Consider the following 21,220-nt stretch of genomic DNA (forward strand, 5'->3'; position numbering starts at 1 on the left):
ACTTCCCCTCACAAAAAAATGACGGTTGTTTTTAGTCGATGGATGCTTTGATCTAGTCGGTGGTTAGTCCTTCCTAGAATTTTAATTTGACTCCATTCGATGAATATAGGTTCAGTTAGTATAAAATCAATTAGCATGCACTTCGAGAACGGTACATCGAAGAAACGTCCGAGTGGTGAGGGTCAAGGATATGTAAACGGAATTGAGCACTCACCAATAAGATAAAGAGGTGATAAATCGTAAAGTATGTTTATTCATTCATATCTTCAGCTTGTTTCTTTGTTTGTTGGTTTGTTATTTTTCCATATTGGGGGCATGTGTATGTGAGTGTTTGTTTGCTTTTCGTTACTTCAATGTCTCTGCGTGGGTTTCATAAACTGCCTGAGCGTAAACACAAACATATACCCGTGCACACGCACTAGATCGAACATGTATAAAATTTGATTACAACTGTGTTTGATGAATTACAATCTAGCGTATCTGTTAGTTACTTTCAATATACAGTTACTAGTGTAGTGTTTCTTTTTTTTTTTTAATATGATTAGCAAATCACGTTCTTGTTTTCTTCCGTCCTAGGGTACTAGTTAGTATTGATTAGTATTAGTAGGTTTCAGTGTGTATGCTGCGTGTGTTGCAAATGTTTGATGTGATTTTTACTTTTGTATTTCATTTTTCTCTCTGTTTTGCCTGTCTCAAGTTAGACGGCCGGATCAGTCAGACTATATAGTGTATGTGCTTAAGGTTTCCTGTGTGGTTGCGTGGATTGCTTTCTCGGTAGCTCTTAAACGCTACGACGACTACATTATGTAATATAGTAATGATAATAATAATTATGATCATAAGCCTACAACTGACACAACAACGCCATTCCGCTGATATTCTACTCTGACCTGACGGGTTTTTCCCTTTCTCTCTTTTGCAATCTCATTCGTCATAAATCAGATAAAAATGCTTCATTGACATACTTTAAGAATTTTATTCTCGAATTAGATCCAATCTTATTTTCTGTTCTTTTTTTCAACATCAAACATTTATATCGCAGACAGGCGTTCCACAATCGAAGCTTGAATTCAAATTATACCAAGAGTAGAGTTGTTACTCTATCCACCGCAAGGCGGAGCCACTAGGGTTTTTAGGAATAATGCTTTCTCAAATCAGGGAAACTTGCATGGAAGTTGAACTCTACAACACAACAAAATACGGTCTAATCAATCGCGGCAGCGAATTCGGTGGTTCCTTGGCACTTTCATTCGCTATCCGAATCATCACAGAAGTGCTTGCGATAGTTTTTCCGTACCCGAGCCACCTTCTGCTGGAACAGCTTCGACCCGAGATCAATTCCATTATTGCCGTTCGTCGTTACCGAGCCGACGCCGGTGCTGGTCAACCCACTGGTACCGGGTGTCGGTTCCAGATAATTGCCGTTACTGCTGCCCCCGTTGGTGGCACTACTTCCCAGCGGAGTTAGTGATTTGATGCTCGATGGAACACCATTGGTGGATACGGAACTGCACGGCCCAGTAGCGATTCCACTGTCCGGGGTGTAGTTCAACATTTCCCGGTTATAGTCCGGCTTGCGTATCGATCCAGTCATCGACGCGGTAGAGCCCTCCGGTTGCAGCTGGTCACTGGCCGCTACGGACGCCAGCAGCTTTTTCTTATTAGTGAAATAGTCGACAAAGCTGTCGTTACTGGAGGAACAATCGTAATCGTAGCTGCTGGAGAGCCGTGAATTGGACCGACTCGAGTAGGTGTGGTCGTACACCTGATTGTACGACGAGGATGACTCATTATTATTGTCCGCGGCCGCGGCAGCTGCCGTTGTGCCGCTGCTCGTTCGCTTCTGGCTACCGTTGGCAATTGCATTGCTGTTGAGATGACCGATTCTACTGCTAGTGTTGTTGTTACTGTTGTTATTGTTATTGTTGTTGTGATTCACGTAACTGCTGTTGTTGTTGCTGTGGTCTAGAATATTGTTATCGTTATAATCTACAGCAAGGAGCTCACTCGAGTTTGGCGGAAGTTCAAAGTGATTGATTGGGGATGTTATGACCCGTAGGAGGTTATCCGGCGATGCCGGATGTTCCGGAATGGACGGATCATCGTCCGAGTCATCATCATCATCGTTAGTCGTCGATGCTATGTGGAACAGCAAATCTAAAAAAAAGAAATTAAAATTTGTGCTCAAGAAAATTTAACAAAAAACCCACTTCTCCCATTTCCGGTCAGCCCGGTGCTAGTACTAGGAGTATCCATGCTGACGTAGGTACTACTCCCACCGCTGCCCCCCATACCGGCATTCCCCCCGGCTCCTCCTCCTCTCGTTCGTACCGCATTACACAACCCACTCGGGCCAGCCCCGTTATTATAGCAACTGCTACTACTGCTTCCTCCGCCCAGTCCAAAACTGCTCGGGAAACCCCGTGAAGTCGACGGCATATTAGCCAAACTATCCTCGCTTAGCTTAAGCTTCTTCGCAGCCGACGGTTGCGGCTGCTCGCTATCATTATCCCCGTCATCGTCATCCGAACTGGACTCCTCTACCCTTGTGCTGGTATTGGAAGACGATGGCGTCCCCTTCGATTTTCGCCGGTACGTCCGATAGACGGCCAAATTGAGATTGGTGGTCTGCATGCGACGTTTTTTCGTCGACTTGGACACTTCCGAATCGCTCGTCTGCTCGTGCGAAACCGGACACCGCTTATTATATTTACTCGTACTGAGTCGACGATTCCGTTTTCCAATACCCTTCCGACTAGACCGCAGGGCTCCCAGCCCGGACCGCTTCGGTTGATTACGCAATCCATACTTAGCTTTCGTGATAGTGCGTCTATTGGTAGCCCTCGCATTGGCGGCCGTTTTCAGTGCCAATCGCTTCAACCGGTTCCGTTTCGTCGCAATTAGATAAGCAATACGATTGCGATACTTGGTACGCTGGGTCACATCCCCGCGGCGTGCCTGCTGCTGGCCCCGCATTGGGATATAATTCTGTACCGATTCCGTGTCCGAAGTTTGCGTTGTATCCGGACGGGACGATTCATTCTCATCGGAGCTGTGCTCCGAACTTTGATCCGACGTCTCACTGTTCCACCCCTCAATCTCCTGCTGTACCAAATAATCGAAAAAAGCCATCATCCGTGGGTCCTCCAGCGTGGACTGATGGCTATAATCGTGGGTCATATTCAGTGAAATATACTCCTCGTTAGTAAAAACCTCCCGAGGGTTCTCCGGTCCGGTAGCCTCCTCAACCAAGCTACCGCTCCATGATTCCAGCTCAAACGGAGTCCACAGTTTCACAATCTTCTCCACCCCGGACGACGCAATTAGACACTTCTGCGGATTGTACCGCACCTGATTCACGATCGATCGATGCCCGTAGAGAACCATCTGATTCCGATCCACCCACTGATCGGTGTCATCCACATCGGCATCCGTCACACGCCAAACGTACAGATTGAAATCATCCGAACCGGACAGCACGAACTGATCGCGCTCTCCGGCGAAACAGCAACTTTTCATCGTACACGAGTTGTAGTAATCGGGGTGATAGAATTGGCACACCGGTTCCGGTGATGCCGTCGAGAACAAAATTGGCGGTAGACGTCTTCTCAACGCCAGTACCTGCGTCCCCAGACTGTTGAACCGCACGCTCATACAGCTTTGGGCAGCATTCTGACCACCGTACCGGATGGTGGGCATCTTCGGTGCCCGCAGATCCCACAGGGCTGCGCCCTCTTTCGCATTCGCAGTCACAATAAAGCCCGCATCGTACGGATGATGCATCACGGCATGGTAGGGCGAACGGCATCGCGATACGCACATCACATCCGAACTGTCTCGCATGTCGAAGATCAGTATCTTGCCGTCCTCACCGGCCGTCGCGAACAGGTCATCGTTGGAGGGATCAATCGACAGACCGTACACGGGCTTGCTGTGCAGAAATACGTCCACTGATTCGCGACTGGAAAATATCAACGCACAATTAATAAATGTCATCAGAATCAGAACCCCCTAACTTACGTTTGAATGTCGTGTACGATAACGACGTCATCGTTGCCACCGGAGAAAATGCGCGTATTGCGCGAATCCATCCCCAGACAGAAGATGTTGCTCAGATGCTGCTTCTGCATCGATACTGGCAATTCCTTTTTCAGGATGGATTTGTCCACGTGCCAGAGCAGAACGCGCCGATCGTCTCCACCTGTTAGGAAAAAAAATAACGCGAATCAATTAATGTGTCTTAAAAATCGTTACAAAACATTTTGGAATATAATGGGGCATGACAAAATAGAACGGAGTAGAATGAGACATTACGGACTACGAAAAAATGGAATAACGAAATGTTTTATGTGACGTACCTAGTAACCGATCAAATTGATTTGTTTAGACCAAACACTCGACTTTTGGAAAATACCATCTCTTCTTCTTGGCGGTTTAACGAGGTTCAAGTTCTTCAGAAGTTACCTCCAAACTCCGTAACAGATCTACAGGTAGGCTAGGCTTGTAACTGACAAGCTTAATTTCATCAATGAGTTCGAGCATCTTATAATCTTTGTAAAGAAATCGGGACCAGCTACAAAAGACCATACCAAATGCCCTTAGGCATGCAAAAAAAAATCTAGTTGTGCAGAACAAAAATTTAATTTCGAAAACTTAACTTAACAAAAATAACGTTTGCGTTAAAAAATGTACTTTTTTCAGATGGTGATGAAAAAAAACTAAGACAGATAATTGAGTTGGATAAATTTCCCATTAATGGTAATTATACTATCTTATTTGCAAAAAAATTCTACGCCCTTGCGAGCGGCCTCCCGGCAGTTAACCGGGACATTCGCCATGGCGGACGAAAACATGCGTGTAGGCATGTTTTTCGGCTCTTTCTTCCTTTTTTTCTTTTCTATTAATTCCTCCTCCGTTTTCGCGACAAAATTGTTGGAATAGATCTTGCGCTTCAAGTTTGCCCAGAAATTCTCGATGGGACGTAGCTGGGGGACGTTGGGCGGATTCGCCGCTTTCGGTACCACAGCGATATTCAGCCACTCCATCTCCTCCAACTATCGCTTCGAGTAGTGGGCCGACGCCAAATGTGGCCAGAACACCTTGTCTTAGCCCCTATGGTATTTCTTGATGAACGACGCAACTTCTGGCAGGTACTTCGTACTATAAATTTCCCCGTTCACCACCAGCCCGGAGCGAATGAAGAGCGGCTTTGACATCCCCTTCTCGCTGGTTGTCAGCCACAGCAGCGCCTTCTTGGGGAACCTGGTGTGTAAAATAAATTTCACCTAGGAGCTCACTTCCTTCGTGGGAGAAGTGAAATACGAAGTTCCCTGCCAGTCGTTGCCATCCAGGGTGAGATAGGTCCCGTCATCCATCACCACGTCGCGATTCGCCGGAAAAATCGACTTGACTATTTTATTCAACCGCTGTCGCTGCGCCATTGCCTGCAGCTCTGAGACCAATGGACGGGACTGCCGCTTGCTGACATGTATGTCCATGTTCTCCAGATACTTTTTCACTGTTTTACCGCATGCACCAACCTCTTTCTCTTCAGCATCCTTTGAAGCTTCTTGTCGCTCAGGGTCGTTGGCCGTCCCGAACCGGGCTTTCTTTCGATGCTCTGATCGTTGTCAAATAGTGTCAAAATGTTGTAGATGCCAGAACGGGCATACTCGGCGTCCACAAAGTGCCGCACGATGTCCGTTTTTGACGCGGCGGGGTACCGTTCTTTGAACGCGCACACTTCTGAACGAAGTAGCTTCACTTTTTTCGCCATCACAGTTAGAGTTTGACTGATAGAGCTGTCATTTTTTTGCTAACTCATGGGTTACTATGATTGGTGATGCATGAGTAGTTTCGTCAGTGCGATTAAAGGTAAACCTAAGAAAAAATCGGCAATTTTTGTCCATTTTTTTCTACCGCAAACGTTAATATGTGAAATTAAGCTCAATAAATGAAAACAAAAATAAGACAACAATACAATTGGCTAGGAACAGTTAACCTTTGTACGACTGAATGAATATTAATAATAAAAATTTTCCTCAAACTTGTGACATGATGATTCGTATATTTTTCTGACATTAAACTCGACTCGACTCAATTTAGTTGAATGCAACCATGTTGAGGAAAATTCGAATATCACCAATCATCATTTCCATTTATTCACCAAACGAATTTGACGCAATTCAGTTCAGAATTTTCTAAGAAAATTGTTAATTGGCATGAGTCTTTATTATCAGTCTAATCTATTACATATCGAAATCCTAAGGTAACGGACTGGCATCAATATGCACAACATCCGAGAAAACATTAGCTTAGCTGAGCAGTGGCACGGTGAATCAACTAAATGGAGCTGGTAGCGACTGACTGTTCTCATTGTATCAGTGACTAATTACTTTGTGAAGAATCAATAACATCCTTGCAATTAAGTGTGAAAAAGGAAGGGATGCTAGTGTGACTTTTGCTGTTTAGAGACCGTGTTAGCCTCTGCATCTCCACAAAGATCACAGAAAGGAGATTTTGTTTTGTAGTAGGGAAGGATACGTTGGATCAAAACTCGCCTTGATGAGTGATGCGATCAAACGCGCGATGAGCATAAATATCGATGCGAAGGCAATGTTGACAAGAAATTCATTACGAAAACCGCGATTCAATCTGAAGTCTTCAAAAAGATAGTCACAAACTTTTTAATATAGTAAAACGTACTTCAGACTGGGGTCAATATAAGAGAGCCTTAACTGAATATAGCAATGATATGTTATGTTACAGATCCAATCTAAGAGATTCATAACGCCAAATGTATCATTAAAAAAAAAAAAAAAACAGAAACATGCTGACCGTATTGGCTTTGTCTTATCACACTTGAATTCATACGACATTAGCACGTATAGCAATTGACTGGGATATATATTACAAAAGTTCACATCAATGGACAACGTAATTCTAATTCCCTAACAAAAAAAAAAAATAGCCATCGAGAAGTGCACTGGACACCTTCTAAAGACATTGGATTTCATACAAGCAGATCAAGCTCAAGCAGTTTGACACGGACAAATCGGTTCTACAATTCTTGACCTATCAAACCATCATTTCAAAACTGCTCTGTGATGGAGAATTTAGCGTATTGCGTTCCCACACAGTGGATCGTGGCGTCAAAGCACGGGTGTTGATTTGAGCTGACCGAATCGTAGCAAACGTAGTTATTAAGATTCATTTTTGTTCTAGAGTTCAATCGAACTAGTTATCTTTAAAAATGCCACATTTCAAGCGACGAGGATAAATCAAGAAAGATGAGTTTTGTAAAGCCTCCAGAATTCAACGTGGGAGTTTCCTGGTCACTCTACGAAGAACACCTGGAGATATTTTTTGCGGTGTAAAAAATCGATGAAGAAGACGACAAACGAAGACCAGTCTTTCTGTTCACGGCGGTTTCCATAAAGGTGTACCATACAGTGAAAATTTTGCTTGACGTAATCTGCGAATCACTGGAGCAGCGGTTTACCCCGACGCTGATTGTTTTCCGAGAGCGAGGACGGTTTTTTGAAGCCCGGTCAGGTGGGGATATCGGTTTCGTGCTACACCGGCACATCTCACATTTTTTTTTTTTCATTTGAAAATTTTGATTTCAAAATTATAATTTTCACGGGAGAAATTTAAAGTTTGCGCCATAAAATGCGTCGGAAAGCGGAAAAGAAACAGAAGAGTTATTCAAAGTGCTGTGCCTGCAGAAGGGGTTATCATGATTGCCGGAAATGTCAATATAAAAGTTATATAGGGTAGGGAACGGCTTAAGCAGTGGCGCCTATTTTAATCAGTCGAAGAAAGCAGGCCTTAAACTCCTGGATTTTGATCAATATCGACAATTTCAATGATGGAAACAAAAACTTTGATTGTCTAGCTGTCTTACGTATATAAGAAATACCGTTAATCACAAAGAAACCACACAGAAATTGCCATTCGAAACAAATCGACCTATATTGCAGCCATTCAGGAGCCACTTCGGGTGCTGAAAAAAAACGCCTGCAAAACAGATGGAAACTGCTTAAAATAGGTTCGGGGTGATTGGAATAGTGTCCCTCGATTGGTAACTTTAATTGATTATTGTTAATGTTTGCTAACTTAGTTTTACAATCTGAAAACAAGTTCTGACAGAGAAAAAGATAGAGAACAGATTGATATACTTCTGTTTGATTTTCACCCAACACATTTCGAGTATTTCGTCGCAATACACAGGCGTTTCCTAAAGCTGCTTAAAATATGTTCCCTACCCTATGTAGATTGTAGCGGAGGGCGACCGTATATATGTAAGTTGTGTGGCAAAACGGATACTTAGCAAAGGTTTGTCCCACGAAGGAAACGGAGTCATCCAAGGACAAGAAGTTGACGTCACGTTAGCCATCTGAAAATTAACAAGCTCGATGTACTATTCCAAAAAACCCGTACGATCAGATGTTCTCTTCACTAACGTTGATGCAGAAGAGGAATTTGTTTGTTATAACGGATCCGGACTCAGCGCGGTTGGCATATTCTTGGCAGAGTTGCGATACAAAAATTGCGTATCCAAGAGAAAAAGTTACGTGTTCGAAGGAACTAAACAACCGTTGTTAGAGCGGCAGACCATAAGTTATTGGAACTTCCAAATAGACAATTGTCATGTTTCGAAAAAGAATCCTGATAACAAGGATCAGTTATTGAACAGACACGCTGCAGTTTTCAAAGGTGAGTTGGACTGTTGCAAACATTTGCCATTAAAGAATGAAGCAGTTCCAAAATTTTGTAAGCCCAGGAAAGTTTCAATCGCACTCAAGGAGCAAGTGGAAGTGGAACTGTATCGGTTATAAGAATTGGGCATTATTTCTGTGGCGCCATCATCAGGAGTAGAATGGGACACACCGCTGGTCCCTGTTCTTGAAAAGGATTCATCATTAAGACTGTGTGCAGGCTATTGTATCACTGTCAACCCGTTGCCGGTTATTGACAAGATTTTTGCGGCGCTGCAGGATGCAAGATATTTACAAAAGCTTGATCTGAAGAACGTGTATTAACCATTTAAGATGGATAATGATTCAAGAGAATTATTGTCCTGGAGCACGCATCGAGGTGTGTATTGGATGAATCGACATCCTTTCGGAACAATGACAGTGTGTTCCATCTTTCAAGCGACCTTGGAGAAAGTTCTTCAAAACTGTCGTGGTCAGTGTTGCGAAATTTCGACACAGAAAAATGAAAGTGATCCAACAGCAGTTTCACTCTCACTCACTTCAAACTGATATTGAGTGTCACCCAAGTCAACTATCAGTCAATAATCATGTCAGTCATATAAATGATATATCTTAATTAATGTCGAAATTATTTTATCTGAGCCAATCTATTGCATGAAGTCAATTGAGTAGGTAGGCACCTTCATCCTACACCGCATAAACATCGCTAGAGCAACAAAGCGTGTGCGAAATCACAGTAATGCTGCTAATCAGCATTACCACTGTCAACTGATTGGCGCTGCAAGCAATTATCATTGTCAGCTCGTTCTTGTTGTTACTGATATTCGTAATATTAAGTTTCAACTGAGACTCTCTAACTGACAGTGAAAATTTGCAACCCTGATCGTGGTACAATAACCCGTGAAAAAAACACCTGAAAACCCCGAATAAGGTATACACGTCTTGGGGAGGCTGGATTTCTGCTTAATAAATATATGCGAGTTTTTCAAGCAAAGAAGTTGGCTATCTTGGTCACATTATTGATCACAATGGTCTCCATACGGATGGAAAGAAGGAAAAAGCTATAATGACGTCAAACCCCCATAAAAAGTTAAGAAACGAAGTTAAGAAATTTATTACGGAGTTAACAAGTTCAAAAGTTATCTGTATGGCCGACATTTTGAGTCCGTGATAGACCACAAGCCTCTGATCAGGCTGTTCAGCTCTAAAGGTTTACCAGCAATGACGTCAGAGTGTTTGCAGCGATTGGCGATTTTCCTGTCGAATTGTGTTGATGAAGTGTTTAACCAGATCATATTTTTGGTGGCCTTCACTGGACAAAGATATTGAAGACATTGGCAGAAAGTGCGACCTATGTATCCAAAACCGACCAGAATGAAGCGATCCAATATCTGCCTGGCGTCTTACTAGTTTTCAGATTTCAAAGCTTTCTGCATGAACCAAGATATTAACCCTCTAGTGCCCAAATTAGTTTTGAGACGGACTTCGAAAAAATCACTATGAAGCTTCATAATCATTTTTTAAGTTCTTATTGAAGCTTTTTAGAGATTTAACTGAAGACCGTCTAAAGGCGACACTGGGCACTAGAGGGTTAAGCATTTGATGATAGCGCCGTGTTCCAATGGTGCGGATGAAAATGCGGCAAAGGCTGTAAAAAATGCATTGAAGAAGTTGTCCTCAGATCCAACGTTTAAGCGTAAGTCAGTGACATGGCAGCTGAATTCGTACTTGGAAATGTATCGTCAATCGTGCCACTCATCAGGCTACAACCGGAGAGAGCCCATACAAGCTAATGTTTGGAAGGGAGAAGCGTATCCGGTTTGCCAAGCTCAAAACTAATTCTGAGAAACAACACCGTGCTCAAAAATTTGTAAGTTCCAGAAAGTCGATTTTTTTCAAGAAAAAAAAATTCGCCTTGTTACTGGAAAATAAATACCATGAAGATTATCACTACATCACAAATCAATCGATTTTTAAACTTTACTATCTTCGTGAAATCATTTCACCGTCCAAAAAGGTCGTGAAATAATTCCACGCGAAACGTCGCTTTTTTTCGTTTTCACTTCACTCATATGACACTCATAATAACCCAGATTTCACGAAAAATGTCACTTTGCGACGTTGTTCTCACATACGTAAGTCCCGTAATAGGACTTTATTCACTTCACTCTGATTTCACCGTGAAGTGACTCCCGTAATAAGCACCTTATTCTCAGCAGGATACATGACCAATGGCGCGGCTAGAAATTCCGTAATTTAGGTTATTCTCTCCCTCAACCTGCCTTTCTCCTAAATATCTCGAAATTCACATTCTTTGAATACTCTCGAAATCCACATTTTTTATCAAGTGAGGTTTCCAAAGATATAAAAAGCTAGGACATAAAAGAGGGAAGTCGGGGCTAGAAAAATCACAGGAGGGTTGTGTGCAAAGCCACGACCGCAAGGTTGAAGTAGAATACTTTCACAAGAAAGATAACCCGGCTGCTTGCGTGTCAGTCATTATTTCTAGTAAATAAAGTTTGACTAATCAGATCAATCGAATTTTGCGCTTCAAGAAGGATTGACCATTTTCAATAAGATAGTAAGTTGCTTGTCATGGTTGGGGCTTGGCCGCTTGACAATATTTAAATTTTGAGATGAAATTTTTTCGGATGTCGTGCTCATGACTGAAGGAAAAGATAATTCAGTACGTTCTGAGACACGGAGATGAAGTAAAATTTATTACTTTTACAAATTTAAAAATGTGAATTAAATCATTAGAAAATATTAACTCTTCAATCAAGTTTTTTTTTCATCCCGAGAAGGACAATTTGTTGCTCATTTTAGTATCGGATAATATGCCGATCACATCTTTGCGTTATCACTGACAGTGCAAAAAGAGTATTCCTTGTGATAAAATAAACAGTGAAAAGCTGATTTAACACTCAAAACTAGACGGCTCGCGTGTTGTCAAAATTAGTCAACTTTTCATTGAATGCATTTACTAGTGCCCACTATCGCACAGAGACTGCATTTCACTAAAGGGCCTTACTGCATCAGCCGCTATCGATGCTGAGATCCGCTGCAATTAGTGCCATCCATAGCCATGCCACAGTAGTGGCCGCTATACGCTGCCATTGGTATCCACAGTCCCTGCATCAGCTGGCCCAGCTGCTATCGTTGCTGGAATCCGCTGCAAATAGTGCGCTATTCATTGCTACGCCACAGCTGTGGCCGCTTTCCGCCATCGCTGGTATCCACTAAACTGCTAGTGCTGCTGCTAAGGGAGGACGACTGCTGTTGTCGCTGTCTAGAACTATTATGAACGGCTTCGGCTGGAACAGGTTCTTATATAGGCAAAATAGCATGTTTAAAATTGTAAGGTATATGATTCTGTCGACCGTGCTTGGGAAGCAATCATATAACGACCAATCAGAGGTCGAATTTTTCGTTTTCACAAGACTTGACTATTTTCAATAGTACAGTTGTGTGAATAATAAGATTACAATTATCTTCTTTTGGGAGCAATCTTAGAAGATTTTCCAATCTATTGCTGCAAGAACAAAGGAAATCCATCGGATACTAACCGATTTATTAGCATTTGAAATTGGACATATTTTTCACTTTTTTCGGTTTGAGATTTTCATTTCACATCCCTATGTAGCCGAACTTCCTGAGAGAAGTATTCTACTTCAAAAGACAGTGAGAAATCGGAACAGAAAATTGGTTTCTCTCTGGTAACAGACTTGAATCAGGGTGGTCACTATTTTCTCCGCACGTACGAAGAATTTTATATAACAGGTCCCTCGCAAAGGTCCAGAAGATTGATTTCGCCTTTGCGATTGGACTTCCGGAAGTCGTGCCTCAAAAGCTGTCAAAGCTTCACTTTTTTGACCGATGAAAAAAAAATACAAAATTGTTGATTTCGAAAACAAAATAGGTTATGTCAAATGTCTTCGAAATGCATGGATTGTCGAGACCTGGTGCTGATTCCAAAAAAAGTTTTTGATCAAATTTCTGGGGTTCAGAAGGTTGTCGAGCTGGAAGATGGAAAGTCGATGTTTCTGAAAAAAAAAATTTTTAGATTGCACCAGATATCAAAGTTGTTAAGACTTCGGTCGAACCGACATCGACAATTTCTGTGCATTTTTTCATCGTCCATAAAACTTGAACGAAACTTTTACCGCTTTTAGGCTCCAGCTCCCCTTCCCGAAGTTCGATTAAGCTGAAATTTTGCATGGGTACTTTTTTCGAAGAAACGAAGCATGTTTAAGCATTTAGAGAAAAATAAAGATCAAATACTCTGGGTGGTCAGAGGCCTCAAATGGACTTGGAAGCCAGAATGTTCAAAAGTAGTGCTGTTTTAAACGTATTGTAATGTTTTCTCACAAAAAAACATGGCTTTGAAATTTATTTTTTGCCTGGCGTCTCCGTGTGTAATGCACAGGTTGCACCTATGGACGAGTCGTCCCTGATTCAATTGAAATTTAATTAACCCATGAATACCCGGGACGGAACTTTTTTTTGAAAATGGACGTTCTCAACACTGCCATGGCCGATTTGGAAAACTTGAAATATTATTCAAGGGAAATAGTTACTCTAAGTTTTGATAAAGGTGTCACCTCTCTGAACACCTCCCCGTTTTCGTGAGACGCAAATATGTCTGTGTTTTTCCTAATTTTTCAAACAGATTGAACAAGCACTGCGAATTGTCATACGTATCAATTGTTCCATGTATCCAATCATGACAGGTAGATGCAATATGGTGTGTAAGAGTGAATTTTGGAGTTTGAAAATTTTTTCAGTACAAAATCACAAAACTACGTATTTCAATAGAAATTCAAACAACAATAATCGTTCTTCAAGTTTTTCGCTCTACATTTTTTGAAATAAGGTGTCCTGAATCCATACGCGATGAAAGAGTTATTTAAGCATACAAACATTTTGAGAAAAACGAGTTTAAATTCACCATAGTACGTATTTTTATGGAAATCTGATTTTCGCAGCCTCCCACGGCAGGTTTCTACTTGGCTCTTCGATTTTCAAGCTCTACATTTTTAGAGTAACGTCCTCTGAATTCATGGATAGTTTATTCTAGCATGCATTTTTTTATGCTTGAACTTTTTTTCTGATAGGCAGTTTAACTGAAATCTGGCGAAGAGTTCTTTTTTTTTGTTTAAAAAATATTATCTGGCTCAAAGTTTCTGCAGAAAAGGTTTTTGAAAAAGACAAGTGAAATATATTTTCCTATAGTTTGCAATATTTAGTTGTTTTTGGAACGTTTCAAATTTCGAATATTTTTCGACGGATGACCAGATATCTTCTTTTTTTTTTCAAAAATAGCTTATTTTTAAAACACTATTTTACCAATTGCTCTTGATTTGTGTGCTGCTTATGGCTTGAATCAAACCAGAAATTGTCGGGCAACATTGAAAAAAAAACACATATAGGTAAGTGAAACAGAAACGTAAAGTTATTGTCATAGCTTTGCATGCCAAATATGGATAAGTTTTTTCCCAAAAACCATTAAGAGTGATTAATCTCTGGGCTTGGTGGATAGCCTATAGGGCGCGTACTCCCGGGTGGCGGATGGGAGTGGGAGATGAAGAGAGTTGGCCATCTGTTACTTTTCCTTTTTCCTATTATGGCTTCTCTTGGCTATCTCCTATGTGGGAGAATTTTTCTACTTATTAAAATATGCTTTTATTTTACAAAAGGCTAGTTTTGAAGAATGGATCTCACACGTGGACCAAACCACCGTTTAGTTGTTTTTGTTTTTCGCTTTTTTTTCTTTCTTTTTTTCTTTCTTTTTTTCTTTCTATATTGTCTTTCTATTTTTTTTTTCTACTTTTCCTTAGAAATAAATCGTCGGTTAGATTCGGTGTTGGCACGACTTAAAATTTTGCAATTTTGAGTTTTCGATGGCAAACGATGCTAAATACGATTAAATTTTATCTCACAAAGACCCGTTTAAAAATTCACAAAAAAATCCAGAGTTTTAGGGAGATGTGCCTTTATAGCTCAAATTTAAAATGTTCTACAAAGACCACAAAATGAGATTACAACTCGTATAACTTGCTCATTATCGACCTGAACAGGTTCAATTAAAATAGGAAGTCTTAAAATTTGAAGTTTTCACGGAAATGAAAAAAGTTTGCGACGTTGATTCTCGAAAACGGTTTACTCGAAACTGTGAGTTTTGAGTTGTTGAGTTCATAAAAATATACAAAATATATTTCGTTGATTTCATACTGACATTACTGAAGTCTTTCTAATGCAGGGAATAGCGCGTAAAAACGCCTAAATTCCGAAATCCGCGTAAAAAAGCGTAGAAAAATGGCGTAGGAGACATTAGGCCTCTGTCATGCTGGACGCCGACCCGGGCGGTCGGGCGGGATTCTTGCCGCGGGTAAATGAACAGCCGTAAGTAGAGCTGTTCATTGGCCTACGGCGGGAGTTACGCCCGATTGCTCGCGTTGGTGTTCGCCTTAGTGTACCATTATTTATTATATCTTTTTTTTCTCTTTTCTCTTCTTCTATACAATAATGAGTCAGACATTATTACTATTATTGTTGTTTTAATATTATTATTATTTTTATCAAATTTCTAAATACATTTCAAGTGCATACATCCTAACCAATGTCTTATTATGTATGGCTAGTGATTTACTCGAAATGAGATAGTGGAAGTGCTTGAGGGTTGCACGATATCATGCTCAATTACAATGATTCGTGCAAAAATCTAGTATTGCCGTTCTGTCTTAAATCAGTAAGTTGGACAATACTATTTTAATTTTAATTTTTTTGCCTGATCGCTTTATTGTTCCATCTCCACTATTCTACTAGTATAGCATGGACGGTGTATACACTGGAGACCTGGCCCTAGGCCCCCTTCTATACTACACAATTGCAATTACAATTACAAAAAACCATTAAGAGTGATTAATCTCCGACTCTTTTAAAAATGTTCCCATTAGTGAAAAAAAATTAAAGAAGATAAATAGATGAAATGAAAGTTTAAGTAGTCTTCAATTTTTATGCAGGATATTTTTCAGAAGATAAGGATTTTAAAACGTATTCTTCATTTGGAAAAAAGGCAACCATATTTTATGCAAATCTTGTTCAGAATAATTTTAGTTTTGTACTTCTGAAAACGAATTAATGGTGTACCAAATCCTTTTCTGCTTTTCGGCTAGCCAAATATTATTCGGTTCTGAAGATTGTAATATCATGCATTTCAGAGTTAGTGCACCAAATTATCAACAACTCCACAACACAAAACGGCACCGGAGAAGAACGTACAAAGTTCGATTAAATGTTATCCGGCATCGCCGTACACTTTTTCGACGTTCTCCTCTGCATTTGTGTTCTCATTCCTATCGCACACATAAAGTATACATTTCTGCTTTCCGTGCTTCTCTTTCGCTTTCCCATAAAGTGACCTGCCGTGTGTGTGTCGTTGCTGTGGTTCAAGACACCCCAGGGGCCTTGCCTGGTCTCTCTGCTCTGCTCGAGCGGCCTTCAAGTCATGATGGTTTGACTGAAGCGCAATGGCCATTTTGTTAGATTTTCCTCACCCCGGTGCGGAGTGCTGAGTCAACAAACTGATTCGGTGATTACCAGAAATTTACTAAACACATTAACACACAGATGAATTCACGTAAACAGAGCTTTTGTTTAAAGGGTAAAATGACGGCAAGAAAAGCAAATGATGAGGTCAACTTACCCGACACCAGCAGCTCGCCCTCCTGGCTGAACTCGATTGCATTGACGCACCCATAGTGCGAGACCAGATCCTTCTTGTAGAGGTTCTTGGCGATCCGGAGTCTCTCGTGGAACAGATTGTTGCTGAAGTTTTGTACGTTGTCCCCGAGCTGGCGGCTCACCAGATGCCCCAGCACATTGGGTTGGTGCTGCTTCGGCAGCTGCCGACGATGACGGCCCATGTCGACTAGCAAGCCACCGATTCCAGTTTAAAACTTCCCCGGAATTATCTAATACGTAGCAAGTTTATTGCTTCCGAGCCCCCCGACCTCTCCTCGCACTGGCACTATCACTCGCTGTTTTATCTCAAAAAATATCAGCTGTACTTTTTTTCTTGCAAAAAATATTCTTAATACCAATCCTCTCGAATTAGATTTTTTATTCCCCACACTTTCGACGTCTGAACAGTCTCCGTTTTACACCTTTACTTTTCTCCCCTTCCAGCTTACTGTACGTTGCATCCAATGGAAAAGAAAAAAATACTATGGCAGCCTTCTGGTGACGATAACTTCTATGAATATTCACTCTCGTCTCTGGTTATTGGAAAAAAGTTTCTTTGCACGCCCCACCGGAATAACTTCTTGTCATTTCCACCAGCCGCCACCCACTCATTCACTCTTCTTCTTCGATTTCACACTGATCACTGCACAATCTTCCGAAGGGTGCCAACCTCCGGGTCCGGGCTACGATTTTCCTCCAGGTTCGACCGAGACGTCGTCAGCAGCTTCTCTGCGATCATGCACCGATTTTCACCATCGCTCAGCGGAAAAGGAAAACACTTTTTGACATTTTTTCTTGCGTTGCCATTTTTCCCCTTTTTATTCAGTCACACAGTAGTCCGGCAGTCGTCCCTTGGCTTACAGTTATGATTCCCCTTTTCGCTGGGCACTGCGATTGTTGTTACTGCTGCTGCTGTTGTTGCGATCGGCTTGCTGAATGAATTTGCTGCTCCATACACAAGCAAAGCAATCCACACTCACGTACTCAAAAAAGGAAGGTTCAGCGACTGAAACAACACAGCAAGAATAAACAAACAAACAAAAAATAGTTTCCTTCTTTGAAGTTGCAGAAAAATGGGTATAGGTATAAAAAGGTACAACATTATAGTTGTGGTCACTCGAGGGTTTAGAACTGGTATTCTGAGGCTGAAACTCCCACACTGTGTGGCTGTGGCTGTGGCTACTAGATAATACTACTTACTGTTGCAACACAACACTGAGGTCTACCAAACCTGACGGGACGGACTTACGACGAAGGCAGCTCATAATGCAATGGGAAAAACACGCCGCCTGCTATGGGGGAGATTTTGAAGGGAAAAATGGCTACATCGTCAAATTCTAGTTGTTTTATAAAGTTATAAGTTTCAAAAATATATTTATTTTGTCTAGAGGAAAATTTTGCTTCGCAATCATTTACTATGCAAAATCAGTCACTGAATCCGTATAAAATAAACAGGACAGATTTTAAGATATTTCAAATTATTGAATTATTTTGTTCAACAAAAAAAGTTTTTGCACTACACTTCAAATATCTTGTATTCTAATGTATCAAGTTTGAAAATTTCTGTGTCAAACTGAGGGTAAACTAGTTATTTTTCGATTGATTATAATCATTTTCTTGCTAGATTTCAGTATCAGGTTTAATATTTTTCTTCAAATAAGGGACAATTTTACTCTTCTTCAGTTTTCAAAAGTGGTGTTAGACGACGCTGGTTTACAATTTGAAGTCTAAATGAGAATCCTAGTTCGAATCACTTTTGGAAAGATCCCTAACATTAATTTAAACTTAACTAAAGGGTATTTTCTAACCTTTACGGTTTTCAGCGTTATTTAGCATAGTTCATCTTAATCTTACCCATTTCGATCCATTTTAAAAGTGTTTCATAAAAACTCTGAACCTAACTCCAGACCCTTTCTCTTTTCAGAACGATCATCATAATAATTTTCTGAATTTCTGAGACAGACTTTAAACCTTAAAGGTGAGTCTTCGTGATCGAATTTTGCCCGAATTTTACAAGATAATTTTCCCGGAAATCATTAAAATGACGTGTGTGAAATTTGATCGATAGTTTTCACTGCTGACGCATGCATAGAGTAGCAATTCAGGCGCTATTTATCAAATGGAAGCTAAGATTTTTGCGCTCAAAATTAAATGAAAAAAAAGGCCACCGTGCTTCACCTTAAATCGGTTTTTTTTTATCAGAATTGATTGTTGATCTAACAGAATAAGATTTGCGGTGATTCGAACCCGGAAAACAAAAATCAGTTCCATTAAAGTTCCACTTTTAAATTAATTTTGCTTTTTCTGACATTTTTCAATCAGCGATTTCCTTTCCTTATATTCAATGTATTTTTAGTAATTTTGTGTTTTATCTAGAATTTGTTCTGAAGTTTCGGAGTCAGCTCTTCTCCGCAATTTTCAAATTACTTCTGGAGTACTTTTACCATTTTCTGGAACGTTTTCAGCCTTTGTGTGCTCTACACATTTTTAAATGATTTGTCCTTTATTATCTTTTAGGTCATTTCACAGTGATTCAAATTTAGCTTAGCATTATTTCCCTCCAAAACTGACTTTAGATTTCGATATTTGCAATTTATTTTATAACTTTTTAGAAAGATTTAATATCTAGTTTAGATTGTTTTTTTTTTGGTATTTTCTTTTTTTGAGTTTTCTGAATTTTTATTTGAAATTTCGTTTTCTTTTTATTTTGCCTTTGTCTAAGTTTTGCCTTAGTATTCTCGCAGATTTTTGTGTGGCCTAAAATTATAAGATTTTGATCTAGTTTTAGTTTTAGTTGTTCTAAAGTTATTAGACCTCCTCATTAACTTGTAACTCGGAAAACTGTTGATTTGTTTTTGATAATTTTTGAACTAAATTTCAACTCATTTGTGGTTAACGTTGATACTGTAGACACAATTTTCATCTTTTTGATTCACTTTTCAATGTTCAATATTTTAGACCCGCGTTTGACACATTTTCGACTTGGTTTAGGATTATTTTTTATTCAACCTAGATCCACTTTTGGTTATTTTCATGAAATTCGATATTACATTTGTGTTTTATTTTGACACAATGTGATCAACCCTCTTTTCTAAATAATTTATTACCGTTTTCCAATTTATAGATTCAGCTATAAAATTGTTAACAATTTTATCTACGAATTTTCAATGAAATTGAATACTAAAGAATTTCAATTTCCATCGAACAAGTAGAAGATGAAAATAATTTACAGCTTCAATCAGTGAGCCGTTTTTAACACATTCTCGTCTTGTTTTTGAATCAATTTTTGACTTTAAATCAATTTTGACTTTTTTTTCCACTATGATCTAATTTCAGGTTTTGGCTATATGTTTTGATTCATTTTATTTTTTTTAAGGAATTTTATGTTCACAGTAGAAAGGACATTTCTTTACTTCCTCTAAACGGGTGGTAGAACTTCCCTTCTGTCTCCCCCATACAACACACCGTCGTCGTCATTCCACACTCGCAACTCTATTCATGCACACACCCATGATATCAGCCTCGGAACTTCACTGTCACAGCGGCACAACGGACGGCAAAAGCTGTTTTCGTGTGATACCTTCCTATATGTGCCTACGTCGACATCGACCTGCTGAATCGATTAGATCAGCTCAGCATACAATGAGTGAATATAATTTTATGCTGCGAGATAAAAATGTTGATTAAGTCAAACAGCAACAAAAAAACTAATTTTAAAACGCACTAGACATCAATTTAAAAATAAAAGTTGAACAAGCTTAACAATCAAGTTGTTTTATAATGACACCTTACTGAAGAATGTTACTCAACGAAGTATGAAGTATATTGAACCACTTAATATTCTAAATATTATTAAAATCAATACCTAATCATCAGCCAACGCTTTTACTACAAGCCCTTGCACTGATAATTCAAAATCAATCAATTAAACTTTATTAAAATCCACTCACCAATTTCCTTGCCAACAATTATACGATTCGTCGTCTTTTATCAACCAATCTGTATGAAAAATAATGGTAAATATGATCGGTGTTTACTGCAAAAGTTACACTCTTCGAACATTACCAATTTTATGTGTTTGTGAGAGGGGCCGACATCGCAATTCACACTGGATCGAGGAGAAAACAGAACGAAGATTAAATTGTACACAAGGTTGTGTACAACTCGCAGCATAATGTAAACAAATCAACGATAATTACTGATAAACTTCCGATTAGTTCATTGAGCAAAGCACCAACACCAGACGGCTAATCACCTGCGCTTCACACGCCTACGCCTGCACTACTTTTACGACACCATCAACCAGACGCATAAAAAATAAACTCATTTACTATCATATCACTTCTTCGCTTCGATGTAAACACAGCACAGCTTTCGGCTTTATACGCAGTTGACAGCTTCCCAATTATTACACACACACATGTGTACCCTCACAAACTGCGGTGCGAAGCGAAGACGCATGCGCACACACACTCATCTCAGCTGTCGCGCACCTTTGCCGATGTATTTTCAAATTGCTACCAAGCAGCGATCAGCTGTTTTGGACGTTCGAACTCACGCACACCATCACCAGGCGCAGAGCCACCCCCGGTGGGTTCGCCGGCTTTGTTTACATCTCGTTATAGCGCTTCCATCGCTTGTGTAATGTAGTACAAACTCAAATAATTTGGTTACATAAATTTTAAAATTTTATGTTCGTATCGATACTTATGAACAACACGAATTTAGAAGAAAAAACATCTTTAAAAGATGATGAT

General features: G+C 40.1%; 1 protein-coding gene across 5 annotated transcripts; it reads right to left on the bottom strand.

Annotated features, from left to right (window-relative positions):
• Positions 1-222: 222 nt before the first annotated feature.
• LOC129733392 (DDB1- and CUL4-associated factor 5) lies at positions 223-20,857 on the bottom strand. Of its 5 annotated transcripts, none has more exons than XM_055695210.1 (7): positions 20,663-20,857; positions 20,529-20,571; positions 20,414-20,462; positions 16,426-17,469; positions 4,021-4,201; positions 2,211-3,961; positions 223-2,157 (listed from the first exon to the last, which is right to left on the bottom strand). In XM_055695210.1, exons 4-7 carry the CDS (start codon positions 16,643-16,645, stop codon positions 1,247-1,249), a joined length of 3,063 nt encoding a protein of 1,020 aa, XP_055551185.1. In that variant the 5' UTR covers positions 16,646-17,469; positions 20,414-20,462; positions 20,529-20,571; positions 20,663-20,857; the 3' UTR covers positions 223-1,246. The 5 variants fall into 5 exon arrangements, with proteins under 5 accessions (XP_055551185.1, XP_055551184.1, XP_055551183.1 ...); XM_055695209.1 differs by having other exon boundaries at positions 20,529-20,661; positions 20,719-20,733; XM_055695208.1 differs by having other exon boundaries at positions 20,529-20,857.
• Positions 20,858-21,220: the final 363 nt, after the last annotated feature.

Source organism: Wyeomyia smithii, chromosome 1, assembly GCF_029784165.1.
Source record: "Wyeomyia smithii strain HCP4-BCI-WySm-NY-G18 chromosome 1, ASM2978416v1, whole genome shotgun sequence".
In the NCBI taxonomy this organism is placed as follows: Eukaryota; Metazoa; Arthropoda; class Insecta; order Diptera; family Culicidae; genus Wyeomyia; species Wyeomyia smithii.

Coding starts and splice junctions, on each gene's coding strand:
- LOC129733392 (XM_055695210.1), bottom strand. CDS start 16,645: ATGGGCCGTCATCGTCGGCAGCTGCCGAAGCAGCACCAACCCAATGTG. Junction 3,962..4,020: donor ATCGTACACGACATTCAAAC/GTAAGTTAGGGG, acceptor GATATTTTCCAG/TCGCGAATCAGTGGACGTAT. Junction 2,158..2,210: donor GCTGACCGGAAATGGGAGAA/GTGGGTTTTTTG, acceptor TCTTTTTTTTAG/ATTTGCTGTTCCACATAGCA.